This window comes from Vipera berus (genome assembly GCF_964194415.1).
Source record: "Vipera berus genome assembly, chromosome: W".
NCBI lineage: Eukaryota > Metazoa > Chordata > Lepidosauria > Squamata > Viperidae > Vipera > Vipera berus.
The window spans coordinates 34,510,395-34,526,372 of record NC_138210.1 but is presented as its reverse complement, the minus strand read 5'-3'; the positions used below and the strand labels follow the sequence as shown (position 1 = coordinate 34,526,372).

Sequence of the window (15,978 nt, the reverse complement as noted above, 5' to 3'; positions counted from 1 at the left end):
CAGCCTTGACCCAAGGGAGTCCACTGCTTAAGTACGTTAGGGGACTACTATTAGGGAACCCCTGTTTCAAAAATCTGCAAGTGAACTAGTTGCTTTCCAAACTTTGTTTTTGAAAAGTTCAGCTCTTTGCCTATTTACAAACTGAGGTTTATTTGTACTTTTACCCCTTTAATCAATCGTTTGGGGCAATTTATATCCTAAAACTAGGAGTTAATTGAGACCTGGAATTAAGAGCAGGTGCTTACTTGGTTAAAAACCCTTCTCTTCCCTTCCTGCTTGTGTGGGATCAGGATATTTTGACAGAACAATTTTTTTCTCCCCAGTTAAAAGGTGGGTTCAACTCAGTTCTAGATCTATTTCTGAGACAGCTTTATCTTACTATATTCTGCATGTTATTGTAGAATCAGGCATTCATAGAGCAACCCCCATCTATCCTCTTGTAAAGAGATAAGTGGGTTGAATGTAGGACATAGGTAACAAAAGAGAAAATAGCCCTTTCATCGTGGGTGGGGGGTGTCTTGAAGATTTGCGCTTTTTGGAGGATTCCTCCCTATTTTCAAGCACAGTGGAGAAGGAATGCCAAACCCAGAGAGACATGGGGGCAAGAAGAACATGGGAGGAGGGGGGTCTTTGCATCAAGGTGCAGTATACAGCAGTAGGAGCTCAAACAGAGAGAGGCACCGGCCCTCTAAGCATAAAAGACACAGATCCAAGTATTCCAAAGATTCACCGTTGGGGTCCCAAGAAGGAGGAGCAACACTTGGCAGCATGATCAAGCCATTGGTAGAATATGATGATATCAGCTCTGATTCTGACACCTTCTCAGATGAAGCAGTCCTCAAGTTGGACCGTAGAGAAAATGATGAGAGGAAAGGGACATCGGACAGGAGTGATCGATTACATAGACAGCAGCAGCAGCACAAGCATGTCCGTGAGTTGATGAAAAGTAAGCTGGGAGGCAAGGAGAAGAGACTGGACAGGAATCGAGAGTCCTCAGGCAAGTTGAGTTCTAGTAAAGATAGAATATTCGGGACTTCCAAAAGACTACATGAGAAGGATGACCATTCATCTAAATCATTCAAGAGTAGTAGCAAAGACTCTTGGTCAGCCAAACTGCATAAAGAGAAGTCTAGGAAAGAGCGGGAGGCGAAATCTGGTTACAAGGATCACAGTAAAAGTCATCGGAAAAGAGCTGCCCCCAAAAGCTACAAGTCACTGGACAGTCCAAAGTGGAAATCCAGAAGTCCACACCATAAGTGGTCAGATAGTCCCAAACAAGATGACAGTCCCTCAGGAGCACCTGATACACAGGACTATGACAACAGCCCTCCACACTCACACACATCCAGTAACTATGATTCGTATAAGAAGAGTCCTAGTGTATCCTCACAACGACCATCAGTCAGCCCTTCATATAAGGAACCTGCCTACCAATCCAGTATATGTTCTCCAGGCCCTTATGGCAGGAGACAGCGGTCAGTCAGTCCATACAGCAGGAGGCGTTCATCCAGCTTTGAAAGGGGAAGTGGATCATACAGTGGAAGATCCCCCAGTTCATTCAATCGAAGGAGCTCCAGCAGTCCTTTTGTTTCCAAGCGGTCTCTGAGCCGTAGTCCTGTTTCCAGGTATTTGGTCTTTGTACTTAAATCAGAACTGTTGGGCCTCTTAAGTACAAACATAACTGAAGGGGCTAATGTCCCAGAATCTTTGATATTGCCCCTCAAAACAAAATATTTTATATTCCTCTGTTCCATGATTCATTAGGGTAGCCTTTCCCACCATGATTTGTCCCTATGTGTTGTATTATAACACCTGCTATTACAAAGTAGCATGCTCATGCTAGTGATTCAAGTTGGAGTCTAACACATATGGGGGGCACAATATTAAAGCAGGCTGATTTAAGGTATTTGTCTTGTAATATTGTTTTATTCTAGGTAATAATTTCTACCTTACTGATTTGGAGAATGTGAAGTTGAAAAGAAGCCAGGTCAGCCAGTACAACACTGATATGATTGGATATCATTCTAAAACATAGTTGAATATGAAAACTTAGTTGCAGTCTTGCATGTTAGCTGCCCAGAATTGCTGTATCAATAAAATGGGTGGCATAGAAATTTCATAAATATTTTTCAACATATCTTTTTATTTTAGTTTGGTTTGTCTACAATTTGTCATATCATTAAAACCTGGCAATCTAGAATCATTGATCAAATCATGATTGGCAAATGCAGTTCATTAAAGTTGGATGACATACTACATTATAGTTAATGCAGATGAGTACCTTCTGTGTCAGAGGTGTGTGAATGAGGAACAGACAGCTTCTAAGGTTTACTGATGATTGCTTTCATCCTGCTAAATTCAGATATAGTGTAAATTTAGGAAGCAATTTTGAAAACTAAACCAAACTCCACCTTAATTTATACTCCTGGGCCATGATCTATATCAGGGGTGTCAAACTGCTGGCCCATGGGCTGGATGCCAGATGCATCATTGGGAAGCCACGCCCACCCCATTGCCGGCAATGGTGAAAAAGCTCCTATACGTTGTGTGACGTCACGTGACATCGCGAGTTTGACATGCCTGATCTATATTGTAGGTTTTCAAGTTTTATAAAATTAAAGAATTGGAAGAGGTGCCAGAATGGGCTTACTAAATACGTAAAATTCAGTGTTGCAAAGTACTTTCTTTTTTAGCAAAGAAAATGAGGTACATTTAATATTATACCATTTAAGTATATAGTAAGTTTCAAATTTTATCAGCCTTCATGGTGTTCTATTCTCTCAGCTTTATGCTAGTAAGAAAGTGGGCAAGTCCCAATGGTTTTAGTATAGTTCCATATAGTTTTGCTTTGATAGTTTTATCAGAATTATTTTACTAGACCTTTTTTAATGGAGATAGACCTACTTTTGATAAGCCTTTAGATCAGGGGTGTCAAACTAGCAATGTCATGTGACGTGTCATGACATATCGCAACTTTTTTGTCATTGCCGGCAATGGGGTGGGTGCAGTTTCGCTATGATGCATCAGGCCTGCGGGCTGGCAGTTTGACACCCCTGCTTTAGATAAACAACAGTAGTTAGGTGCTCAAAAATAATTTGATTGCAGCTTCGGATATTTATGAATACCATAAGGGAAGTCAGTGTAGCTAAAATATTTTTCTATTATTCCTTGTGAACTGTAATTTTAACTACAGTATTGAAACCTAAAAGCTGAAAGGAACTTTGAAAATAGGCCAGTTCCTTATCAACATTTGTCACTGATTCTAAACTTTATACTGTTCACCTTTAAATAAGATTTTATTCTGATAATACTTTTGAAGATGTTACTCTCCCTTTATAATGTGAATGAATGAAACTGCTAATACTGGTTATCACTGGACATTACAGAATTAACATGTCCATGGATATGTTTCTATCTTTTCTATTAACACATTAATACACTGGTCCCCAACCTTTGCAGCTTAGTGGAGTGGGGGAGAGAGAACCGGGCTGTGCGAGTGGCAGGCTGGTATGCATATGCGCACAACTTAACCAGTGTGAGCAGTGGGCTGGTGCGCACATGCATGCGCAAGCAGCTCAACTCGCACAACTTGAGCTGCGGGCATGCCGGCCCGTCCCTCGCGCGGCCTGGTTGCAAGTAGGATGCAGCCTGGGGGTTGAGGACCCCTGCTTTAATACATAATGTCAGCGTTTGAGCTAAGCTCTCTGTTCAGTGAAACAGTTAAAACTCTGGCAGTGCTGAACAAAAGTCTTCTCCCATTTAGAGTAGCAGTCCCCAACCTTTCCAGCTCGGTGGCCTGGGGGGGGTTGGGTTGGGTGTGTGACTGGCAAGTGTGCGCACACAGCTCCATTCCTGCGAGTGCCACGTATGCCCTCCACTCGCAAATGGAGCTTCACACGTGAGCGGAGGGTGCTTGTGCTTGCGCATGAAGCTCCATTTGTGTGAGCGGAGGGCACTTGTGCACAAAGCTCCATTCACGCGAATGGATCTTTGAGTGCAAGCGCGCTCCGCTTCTATGAGTGGAGCTTTGCACACGTGCGCTTGCCCATTTTTGCTGCAGCCCGGTTTTGAACAGGCTGCGGCCCAGGGGTAGGGGACCCCTGATTTAGAGGGCTCATATCTTCTTAATTGTGAATTCTGGATGGTCTTCCTGCAGTGTGTCTCTCACAGCTCCATTCCCTGCAATGGGATAGTTAATGACCTTGAGAGAAAGTATATAATAGTTTAACATATAGCACTTTGTATGGATGGAGTGTTGTGAAACAAATATTATTGATTACTAGGCAAACTGCCCACTAAGTGGAATAAGAAAAAAAGTATAATTAGGTAGGTTCTTTGTAGTGTATAATTTTCTTTTGGACCATGGAGAGAGAGAGAGAATACACACACACACACACACACACACACACACACACACACACACTGCACTTGGTGTGCTACATTTTGAATCCAATACTTTTTTTCCCGATGGTTACGATGGTTGGTTCTTTAACTCTGGGCAGTTACTTTTAAATAATGTAGGACAAATGGAGCTGCTGTTTTCTGCTCACCACAGACCAAATGTCAGGAAAGCATCTCTATGTCTATTGTGAAAGAATTAGCATGAGTAAACATCTGATCTTAACTATTTTTAGAGAATGTATTTATTAAATTTGTTTGCCACCCATCTTGCCACAAGGCTGATGAAAGTGACTTGGTTGAGTCTTTATGATGTGCTGGATAAAGTGGGTTTGAGTAGAACAAACTAGAACAAATATGTAAATGTGAAACTGCAAGGGGTTATCTCATTCCTGTTCATTTTTTATATTGTCTTAAATTTCACTTCATAGTCTTTACAAAGTTCTGTCTGGTGTACTAGCCACTCACCTGCTACATATGTTGGGTTCTGCAACTCTTAATCATTTCTAATTTGTATTCTCCACTGGACTCTTCTATAAAAAACATGTGCCCTTCCTCTAAACTGACTGTTCGTATTAACTGGAGAATGGCTCCTTATAATTGGGCTAAAAATGTGGTAGAATACACTATCAAATTATATGTCTGTAGTGAGTTTAAGTGCTAATTCTCAAGAACCAGTGTTGGATTCCTAAATGAGCAGGGATTGACAGACTGCTAATGTTATTGAAGTTTGGAGAATGGGATATGGATCACTAGAGTTTAAATATCCTGTGAAGGATTTAATTGCCGATTTATTAGTACACTTTGGAGACCTGGATTCTGGGGAACATTGTAGGGTACTGTGAGACTAGGCTGAAGCTAAAGATGATGAAGACACGTAAGCGGGGAGGACAGTAAGCCAGGAACCAACCTTCCTTCCTTCCTTCTTTCCTTCTAAAATTTATTGACTGCCCATCTTACCACAAGGTAACTGGGCAGCTTACAATCATAAAAGATAAATATATTAAAAACATAAATAAGTTAAAACAAGCCAACCACTACGATCCAATTAATGATGGGGAGGGTGGGTGTAGGATGGGGGGAAGGTGAGATCTGCTGTTAATCGCTCAACTACCTCCACTGTGATGTTCCCCAATTGGAGCCCTAGGCTAGTTGGCAGAGCCTGGTCTTTAGGCTCCTGAGGAAGGTCAGGAGGATTGGGCCGGACATCACATGGGGGCAAGATGTTCCAGAGGGCAGGTGCAACGGCAGAGAAGGCCCTTTTCCTGGACCTCACCTGCTGGAATAATCAGGCCTGCAGCATGGCTCCTCTGCCGACATGGGTGGTTTCTTATCTAAAAGATCCCTTCAGGGAGGTAAGAAGGAACCAAATCTTAAGGAAACAAAGGGAAAAAAGTCATCTGAACAAGACAAAGGAAGTTGGACTTGAGTATATTGAATTGCACAACCCCCCCCCCCCCAATTTCATCAACAGCTACCAAACATATGAATCAACAAAGCCTTTGGGGGATAAAGGGGGTCCTAAAGCCCACCCACTCCTTGAGGTCTCTTTGGATCCAGACTTGGTGGCTTCTGTCCCTCTAGCTAGTACTGACAGCCTAGTTGAGGAGAACTGGTAAGAGTGTATGTGTGTGTATGAGAAAGAGCAAATGTACATTGTAATCAGTAACGTTTTGCTGTTATTTTTAAATTTGGTGGGTCTCTGTGTATTCCAAAGAACCTGTTGTGCCTCAGTGTTTGGATGAAAGTGATTTGTGTGTCTCCCCAATTTTATTTCTCAGTTGTTGACCAGGGATGTGTGTCTTGTCTGCTTTAGTTGCACCTATCTGGAAAAACTAGGTGGAAAGCAAGGGGGACTTACAAGATGTGCACACTTCAACGGGTCTGTGAATGTGTGAGTGAGTGACTGTAAACTGAACCTGGGAGCACCTGTAACAGTGCCCTCTTGAATTATATAAGGAACAAATGAAGAATACAGGTGAAACTCGAAAAATTAGAATATCGTGCAAAAGTTCATTTATTTCAGTAATGCAACTTAAAAGGGGAAACTAATATATGAGATAGACTCATTACATGCAAAGCAAGATAGTTCAAGCCGTGATTTGTCATAATTGTGATGATTATGGTGTACAGCTCATGAAAACCCCAAATCCACAATCTCAGAAAATTAGAATATTGTGAAAAGGTGCAATATTCTAGGCTCAAAGTGTCCCACTCTAATCAGCTAATTAAGCCATAACACCTGCAAAGGGTTCCTGAGCCTTTAAATGGTCTCTCAGTCTGGTTCAGTAAGAATCACAATCATGGGGAAGATTGCTGACCTGACAGTTGTGCAGAAAACCATCACTGACACCCTTCATAAGGAGGGAAAGCCTCAAAAGGTAATTGCAAAAGAAGTTGGATGTTCCCCAAGTTCTTTATCAAAGCACATTAATAGAAAGTTATGTGGAAGGGAAAAGTGTGGAAGAAAAAGGTGCACAAGCAGCAGGGATGACCGCAGCCTGGAGAGGATTGTCAGGAAAAGGCCATTCAAAAGTGTTGGGGACTTTCACAAGGAGTGGACTGAGGCTGGAGTCAGTGCATCAAGAGCCACCACACACAGACGGATCCTGGACATGGGCTTCAAATGTCGTATTCCTCTTGTCAAGCCGCACCTGAACAACAAACAACGTCAGAAGCGTCTTACCTGGGCTAAAGAAAAACAGACCTTATCTGTTGCTCAGTGGTCCAAAGTCCTCTTTTCTGATGAGAGCAACTTTTGCATCTCATTTGGAAACCAAGGACCCAGAGTCTGGAGGAAGAATGGAGAGGCACACACTGCAAGATGTTTGAAGTCCAGAGTGAAGTTTCCACAGTCTGTGTTGATTTGGGGAGCCATGTCATCTTCTGGTGTTGGTCCACTGTGCTTCATTAAGTCCAGGGTCAACGCAGCCGTCTACCGGGAGATTTTGGAGCACTTCATGCTTCCTTCCGCAGACGAGCTTTATGGGGATGCTGACTTCATTTTCCAACAGGACTTGGCACATGCCCACACTGCCAAAAGCACCAAAACCTGGTTCAATGACCATGGGATTACTGTGCTTGATTGGCCAGCAAACTCGCCTGACCTGAACCCCATAGAGAATCTATGGGGCATTGCCAAAAGAAAGATGAGAGACATGAGACCGAACAATACAGAAGAGCTGAAGGCCGCTATTGAAGCATCCTGGTCTTCCATAACACCTCAGCAGTGCCACAGGCTGATAGCTTCCATGCCACGCCGCATTGAGGAAGTAATTGCTGCAAAAGGGACCCAAACCAAGTACTGAGTACATATGCATGCTGATACTTTTCAGAGGTCCGATATTGTTCTATGTACACTCCTTGTTTTATTGATTGCATGTAATTATCTAATTTTCTGAGATTGTGGATTTGGGGTTTTCATGAGCTGTACGCCATAATCATCACAATTATGACAAATCACGGCTTGAACTATCTTGCTTTGCATGTAATGAGTCTATCTCATATATTAGTTTCCCCTTTTAAGTTGCATTCCTGAAATAAATGAACTTTTGCACGATATCCTAATTTTTCGAGTTTCACCTGTATTGTAGTCTGTCTATATGTTACCTCGAAGTGTGCCCTGAAGCATAACATTTGACTGATTGGGTTCACATGTCACTTAACCTTGTGGAGGTTTGTTTGGTTATGACTTAGTATGTTGGGTGAATCCAGCTATTGTGGTCTGCACAGTGTGGTAAAACTAGGCCACTATAGCTTTTAAAACAAACCACACTGTAGTGTGATATGTGAACTCAGCGAGTGCATTCAATGGGAATAACAGTCTTTCAGCCAAAACAAAATAGTTTTTAATTAAAGTGTTAACATGATTATTATTGTTGAATTTCTGTAGATAATTGGTGTTTCCTAGTAATCACATTCATCATTGCAAAGAAAGATCCCTGATCTGGGCCCCAGTTAAGCTACATTCAAGAAAGAATATTCCCCTTTGTTCTTGATAAGAGGTCTGTCCTTATGTTTCCAAAATAATTTCAGTAAATATGACTGGTATTCCCAAGAATACAATTAGCTTTTTTCATATTGGAAGCCATGAAAACAGTTTAAACTGCCTAAAATAGAAGAAGAAGAAGAAGAAGAAGAAGAAGAAGAAGAAGAAGAAGAAGAAGAAGAAGAAGAAGAAGAAGAAGAAGAAGAAGAAGAAGAAGAAGAAGAAGAAGTTGTTGGAAGGGACCTTGGAGGTCATCTAGTCCAACCACCTGCTTAGGCAGGAAACCCTATACCATTTCAGACAAATGGCTGTCCAGTCTCTTCTTAAAAACTTCCAGGGTTGGGGCATTCACAGCTTCTGGAGGCAGGTTGTTCCACTGATTAATTGTTCTAGCTGTCAGGAAATTTGTCCTTAGTTCTAGGTTGCTTCTCTCTTTGGTTAGTTTCCATCCATTGCTTCTTGTCTTGCCTTCAGGTACTTTGGAGAATAGCTTGACTCCCTCTTCTTTGTGGCACCCCTGAGATAATTGGAACACTGCTATCATGTCACCCTTCGTCCTTCTCTTCATTAAAGTAGACATACCCAATCCCAGCAACCATTCTTTATATGTTTTAGCCTCCAGTCCCCTAAACATCTTTGTTGCTCTTTTCTGTACTCTTTCTGGAGTCTCAACATCTTTTTTACATCTTGGTGACCAAAACTGGATGCAGTATTCCAAGTGTGGCCTTACCAAGACATTATAAAGTGGTATTAACACTTCATGCGATCTTGATTCTATCCCTCTGTTAATGCAGCCTAGCACTGAGTTGGCATTTTTGGAAGCTGCAGCACACTGCTGGCTCATATTTAAGTGATTGTCCACTAGGACTCCGAGATGCCTCTCACAGTTGCTACTATTGAGCACGGTACCATCTATACTGTACCTGTGCATTTGGTTTTTCTTGCCTAAATGTAGAACCTTACCTTTTCCACCATTGAATTTCATTTTGTTAGATAGCGCCCAATGTTCAGGTCTGTCAAGATCTTTATAGTTACTTGTTGATAGCTTATTCAAAACTTATTCAAAATAATCTGAAAATAAAGAGGCAACAAAGTAACTAGGCAGCTTTTAATATACTTCACTACTAAAAAAATTACAAATTAAAAAGGGGGCAGCTAACGTTCATATTTTAAGCAGCTACTACCATGTTTCCCCAAAAATAAGACCTACCCCAAAAGTAAGCCATAGCATTGTGGTTGGCAGGGGTGGATGGGCGTGGTCAGCTTGACATTGCCCACATGGGACATGAGGGAGCCTGGGCAGGGCTGGGGGGGGGAGGGACAGTTATCGCATCCAAGCCATTTAGTCCAAGGTGACCAGTGAATGTGGTTTCAGCTTTTACACTGTCCCTTGACTACAAAGGGTCTAATTCAGGGATCGTTCCCCTTTTCCTTCAGCACGGCCCAAGCTCCCCACACTTCTTTCCAATTCACCTCAGACTAAATGGCTTGGATGCGGTAACAGTATCTTCTACCTCATTTGTACCATGCAAAACTCCGTAGTTCCTGTTCCTCCCCCCCCTCTGCCTCTGCCTGCTGCTGGTGCCCCCGCCTTCCAACCTGATGGTCCAGCGAGCCTTCTGCCCACTGCGCCCCACCAGCGATGGCTCCCCTTCCTCCCTGCGCCTCTGCCTCTAAAATAAGACGTCCCCCCAAAATAAGACCTAGTGCCTCTTTTGGAGGGGATATATACATACACACACACACACACACACAAAGGGATGCGGTGGCTCAGTGGGCTAGGATGCTGAGCTTGTCGATCAGAAGGTCGGCAGTTTGGCGGGTCAAATCCCGAGTGCCGCGTAACAGTGAGCGCTTGTTACTCGTCCCAGCTTCTGCCAACCTAGCAGTTCGAAAGCACGTAAAAATGCAAGTAGAAAAATAGGGACCACTACGGTGGAAAGGTAACAGCATTCCGTGCGCCTTTGGCGTCTAGTCATGCCAGCCACATGACCACGGAGACGTCCTCGGACAAGCGCTGGCTCTTCGGCTTTGAAACGGAGATGAGCACCGGCCCCTAGAGTTGGAAACGACTAGCATGCATGTGCGGGGGAACCTTTACCTTTACTATACACACACACACACACACACACACACACACATATATATATATATATATATATATATATATATATATATATATATATATATATATATACACACATACACACATACACACATACACACATACATATGTGTGTGTGTATATACACACACACACATATATACACACATATATATACACACACACACACACACACATACATACGTACATACGTACATATATATGTAAATAAACACGGTATATCTTCTAAATTTTAGATTAGTAACCTACACTACAAAGACCTGCAGTGCTCCCATTAGACATTCTCAGCTGCCTGTAATTTCTGTCTGTAGTTAACTCTGGAAATTGTTTTCAAATCTTTGTGTTTTGTAGGTTAATTTTGTTGGAATGTTAATGTTTGGGATTAGGAATGATTTGGATAAGATTAGTGATCTGCTGAGAACTGGTTCTTAGAACAGTTTTGTCCAGTCATGTTAAAACTGAGAAGACTCACTGTCAGGTAAGGACTAGGGAAGACTAACAGCCAACGTGTGGATTTCTGACACATGGTATTCAGTTTTGATGTTGCCAGTACTTTTAATTTAATTTCTACTTTTCAGGAGCTGTAGGTAAGGCATATAGCACCCCTCATTATTTTTTTATTATAATCCCATGACATAGGATTTACTAAAAAAATAGCGATTGGACCACAGTTGCATAGCAATTTTCTGTGGCTGAGGATGCACTAGAACCTGGGTCTTTCTAGTCTAGTCTAACATCTTAACTGCTACACTATACTGGAAAGTACATAGCCTATGGTGAACAGCAGAGCTGAAAATATATTTCCGTTCTGAGCTGGCCAATGAACTCTCAGTCTTCTTGGTGCTAAAGAAAAAGTAACCCCAAAAGTAACCTTTTTCTGATTAAATGGAACCTCTAGGGCATCTTGGGAGGGTAACCACCATTGTGGGAGAGTGAAACTTGAAAACAATGCTGACCCAAGCAAAGGCAGCTCAGCTTCCCTCCCTCCCATCTCTCTTTCAGACAGAACCTTTTAAAGAAAACCTTTGCAGTAAAGATTTTTCTTATTTGTCACATTTTGCGCAGGGAGTATATACAGTATATCTGTTTATGCACATACAGTGATACCATGGTTTAGAGATTCCAAGCAAAAGGGTTTTGGTCTAAACATATCCGGGCCAAAACTGTTTGACCCCTTTTATGTTAATATTTGGTACAATGAAGATTGTTGTATTATGTTATCCCTTATACATGAGTGGAAAGTGCAGTTTCAGGCTATGTATATAATGTGAACCTGTAGAAGAAAATGAAAAAGTTGGAATGTGCACTGGAGCTTTAGGGTCATGGTCAGTGTCTGTACATAGAGTGGGTTGTGAAATGGCTAAACCATGACCAATTTTAATCATGGTTTGATGAATAAACCAGTACTTAACCATGATTTACAAAATACAGTGGCTGGATTCACATACCTTGTAACTCCAAACCAAACGTACGGTATAGTAGAAAAACAGTATGAAATATCATGCATACTTCTTGAGAGCTAGAGGTTGATTTTTACATAAAATTATGGCAGTTGAGATCTTGTAGGATTCTGATTTATCCTATTTTGTTTTCATAGGAAGCCCATGAAATCCCGAAGCAGAAGTCCTGCTTATTCAAGGCATTCATCATTTCGTAACAAAAAGCAGAGAACTGTGTCTCGCAGTCGTCATTCCAGTATCTCACCTGTTCAGCTACCACTGGCCTCCAGTTTGGGAGCTGAGCTGAGTAGGAAGAAAAAGGAGAGGGCTGCAGCTGCAGCTGTAGAGGCAGCAAAAGTTGATAGAAAGGAGAGCAAGGACTCACCTAGTCTGTTGTCTAGGAAAAAAATTAACTTAACTGAAGTAAAAGAGTCTATAATGGATGTCAGGAAGGCAAAAATTGCTAAGCCTGAAAAATATCCTCCCAATCTGGAGACAGTAAATACTCTACAATACAGTGCAGAGATGAAAACAACTCTTGAGCCTGCCAAAACAAAGACAGAAAATTCTGACAAGAAACTATCTGCTTCAGTTAGAGACTCAAAAACAGTGGGAACAAAGTATATGAAACTTACTATAGCAAAGGAAGAAATTGTGACTCCAAAAGAAATAGAGACAGCTGAGCAAAAGGTCACACCTCCTTTGCCTTCTGTAAAGTCATTCCCTCCTTTACCAACATCATCCCCACCTCCTCAGATTCCTCCATTGCCCCCCTTGCCTCCATTGCCAGTTGTTCCCCCTCTGCCACCTGCCCAGTTATCTACCATTCATAGCCCTGCTTTAGTTCCTTTGTGGCTGTCATCTTCTGTCCACTGTAAGACACCCTTAACTTTGCAGGCTAACTCTCAGTTCACCATGCAATCCTCCTCAAAGGGACATGTTTCTGTGACCATTGCTGTCCCCCATCTGAAAACGTCAACATTGCCTCCACTCCCTTTGCCACCAATCTTGCCTGGGGAAGATGAGTTGGAAAGGTAAGGTTTGTAGATGCTGCTATTCTACAAAGTCTTGCTAGTGTAATGGCTTACTCACTTCACTGTTCTGATGTAAAGCTTGGTATCTAAAAACTGTTGAACTGGTGTGGTATATTGTATAGTCAATAGAGGAGGAGGAGTCTGGTTGCTGCCTCTGAAACCTTGAATTACTAGTACAGGTAGTTCTCGACCTACGACCACAACTGAGCCCAAAATTTATGTTGCTAAGTGAGACATTTGTTAAGTGAGTTTTGTCCCATTTTATGACCTTTCTTGCCACAGTTGTTAAGTGAATCATCACAGATGTTAAGTTAGTGACATGGTTGTTAAGTGAATCAGGCTTCCTCATTGACTTTGCTTGTCAGAAGGTCGCAAAACCTGATCGCATGACCCTAGGACACTGCAACCATCATAAATATGAACCAGTTGCCAAGCATCCGAATTTTGATCACTTGACCATGGGGATGCTGCAATGGTTGTGTGAAAAATGTTTTATCAGTGTTGCTGTAACTTTGGTCACTAAATGAACTGTTGTAAGTCGAGGACTACCTGTAATGTGGACAGGATTGGGAATTCCTTGCAGGATATGAAGGATGTACCTCCTCAGTAGAGAAGAATTTGAGTAGCACTGCTGGGAGAGGGCTTAGCCTGAAATGCTTGATAGGTATTGCTAGCCAGGATACTTTGACTTAAATGATGTGGCTGATAATCCTATTGTTGTTTTCAGTGTTTACTCTTGCTTGCAGTGCTGTTTATGAAGATAGCTCTGAAATGTTCACGACTGGAAAATTTTTAAGTATGCTAGTACCATGCTTTTAGACTCAATGTTCATTCTTGTTTTAAGTATATTTATTTTGTTTTATCATAATTAAAAGGTAAAATACAAAACAGAAAAAACAAAACAAAAACATATGTCCAGCACTAACAACAACAAAAAGAAAATGGTGTACAAAAAAGAGAAAAAGGTGATCCCAATATCAAATAAATTTAACATTTAATATATAGAATCCACCCTGGCTGGACACTGAAAAAAAGAAAAAACAGTAAATTCTCCTCCCCTTTTACAAATGTATGTATACATGTATGTGTGTATATGTGTGTGTGTGTGTGTGTGTATAGAAAAGTTCGAACACTGGGATAAGATAAAAACCAAAGCATTTTAATAAAATCATACTTTTGTTGGCCAACTGCCAACGTCGTCAGGGTAGAATTGCTGGAGAGGTGAAACTACATTTATATCACTGGCGCTTTTGCGCTGCACTGGTGGAGCGCGTCACTGGTCTGTTTGTTTCCATCAGCTTCGCACTCGTTCCCATGGAGAGCGGTTGCCTCTGGGTGCTTGCTGTCAGCGGGAAATCGCTGCCTGTTCTTCTCGTCACGATCGATGCCCTCGTCATTGCGCGTGTCCTCATGCCAAACGTCCTTGGGGATTGCTACTCCCCCTTTTTTGTGATGCAGTGTTGCTGTGTAACCATGCGATCCAGATCTCGGCTCAGCGGTATACTCTGTGAGTGTTCGCGTTGTCTGCGCCGTTCTTCTTCCCAACTCCTAAGGGCTTGGTATGCAGGGAGGAGATCTATATGACGGTTAATTGAGGAACAGTCTGAAAACCAGGCTTCTTTAAATAATCGGCCACCCTTGGTGTTACCCCGGGCAATCGCCTCAACCCCTTCCAAATCAAAAGGTATGGTTTTGTGTAGCCATGTGCGCCCACACTTGCGAATGCTGTTCCTGTCTTTTAACTGCAAGCTCATGTTCATGTATCCTAGTCCCCAACCGTTTTGCCGTCTCCCCAATATAGTTGCAGTGGCAGGTCTCACATGCCACTTTATATATAACTGAGGACTTCTCTTTGTTGGGGAGCGGATCCTTTGGATGCATGACACGGGCACGCAGGGTTTGATCAGGTTTGTGGGCAACACTGACTTTGTAGGGGACGAATATGTGCACCGTGGCTTCAGATATACCATGGATGTAAGGTAGTGTTATCCGTGCCATCGGCGTGCTTTCATGTTCACGTGGTTTGCTGTATCGTCTGATGAAGTTTAGTGGATACCCATTACTTCTGCAGATGCGATAGAGATGACACTTTTCATCCTTTTTCGCCTTATGCGTGCTGCAGTGCGTATCTACCTGCTAAAAGAGCGTTCTGATGCAGCTAACCTTGTGAGTCATGGGATGGTTAGTCTTATAATGAATCCTGTCCGTGTGTGTAAGTTTACGGTAGACGGATGTGTGAAGGGAACTGTCTGATTGATGGTTAAATAACACATCCAAGAAAGCCAGAACTCCATTGGCTTCTTCCTCCACCGTAAAGCGGATATCGGGGTAGACGGAATTAAGCTCACCCATGAACCTATCCTTGTCCTGTCTCTTGATGACCACAAATGTGTCGTCTCCGTATCTCATCCAAAATTTGGGGCGATATGTGGACATCACCTGGGTCTCCAATTGTTGCAGGACCGCCTCCGCAATGACTCCGGAAATCGGGGATCCCATAAGGATACCCTTTACCTGTTCATAAATGGTGCCTTGAAGCGTAAAAAACATTTTGAGGCATAGGGTCATCAGATGTAAAAGATCTTCATTGTCGAGTGAGTCCTGATGCCGCCCCGCTCCATGTTGTTGCAAGCGGTCTCTAATTACCGCGATTGCTAAGTTCTGTGGGATAGAAGTGAATAGGGAGGTGATGTCATAGGATACCATGACTTCATCCTCCTCTATATTAAGAGATCTTATTCTATCTAGGAATTCACCCAAAGAGCTTACCGTGGTGTTACTGTCTGTCACCAGGTGTCTTATTCTACCGTACAACCATTTGGCCAGCCCTGAAGTTGGGGTTCCCCTAAATGACACAATAGGCCGTAGGGGAGCCCCCTCCTTATGGATTTTTGGGAGGCCATAGAATCTAGCCATAGGCGCATCTTTAGGACGTTTGGCATGAGGACATGCACAATGACGAGGGCATCGATCGTGACCAGAAGAACAGGCAGC

General features: G+C 42.5%; 1 protein-coding gene across 1 annotated transcript in view; it reads left to right on the top strand.

Moving 5' to 3' along the window:
• Positions 1 to 566: 566 nt before the first annotated feature.
• Positions 567 to 15,978, top strand: part of LOC308676564 (cyclin-dependent kinase 12-like) — a 175,625-nt gene continuing 160,213 nt past the window's right edge. Inside the window, exons 1-2 of the mRNA XM_081342441.1 lie at positions 567 to 1,625; positions 12,109 to 12,984. Of these exons, the coding sequence (XP_081198567.1) occupies positions 577 to 1,625; positions 12,109 to 12,984 (1,925 nt within the window). The 5' untranslated portion in view covers positions 567 to 576. The remainder of the gene's footprint in view (positions 1,626 to 12,108; positions 12,985 to 15,978) is intronic.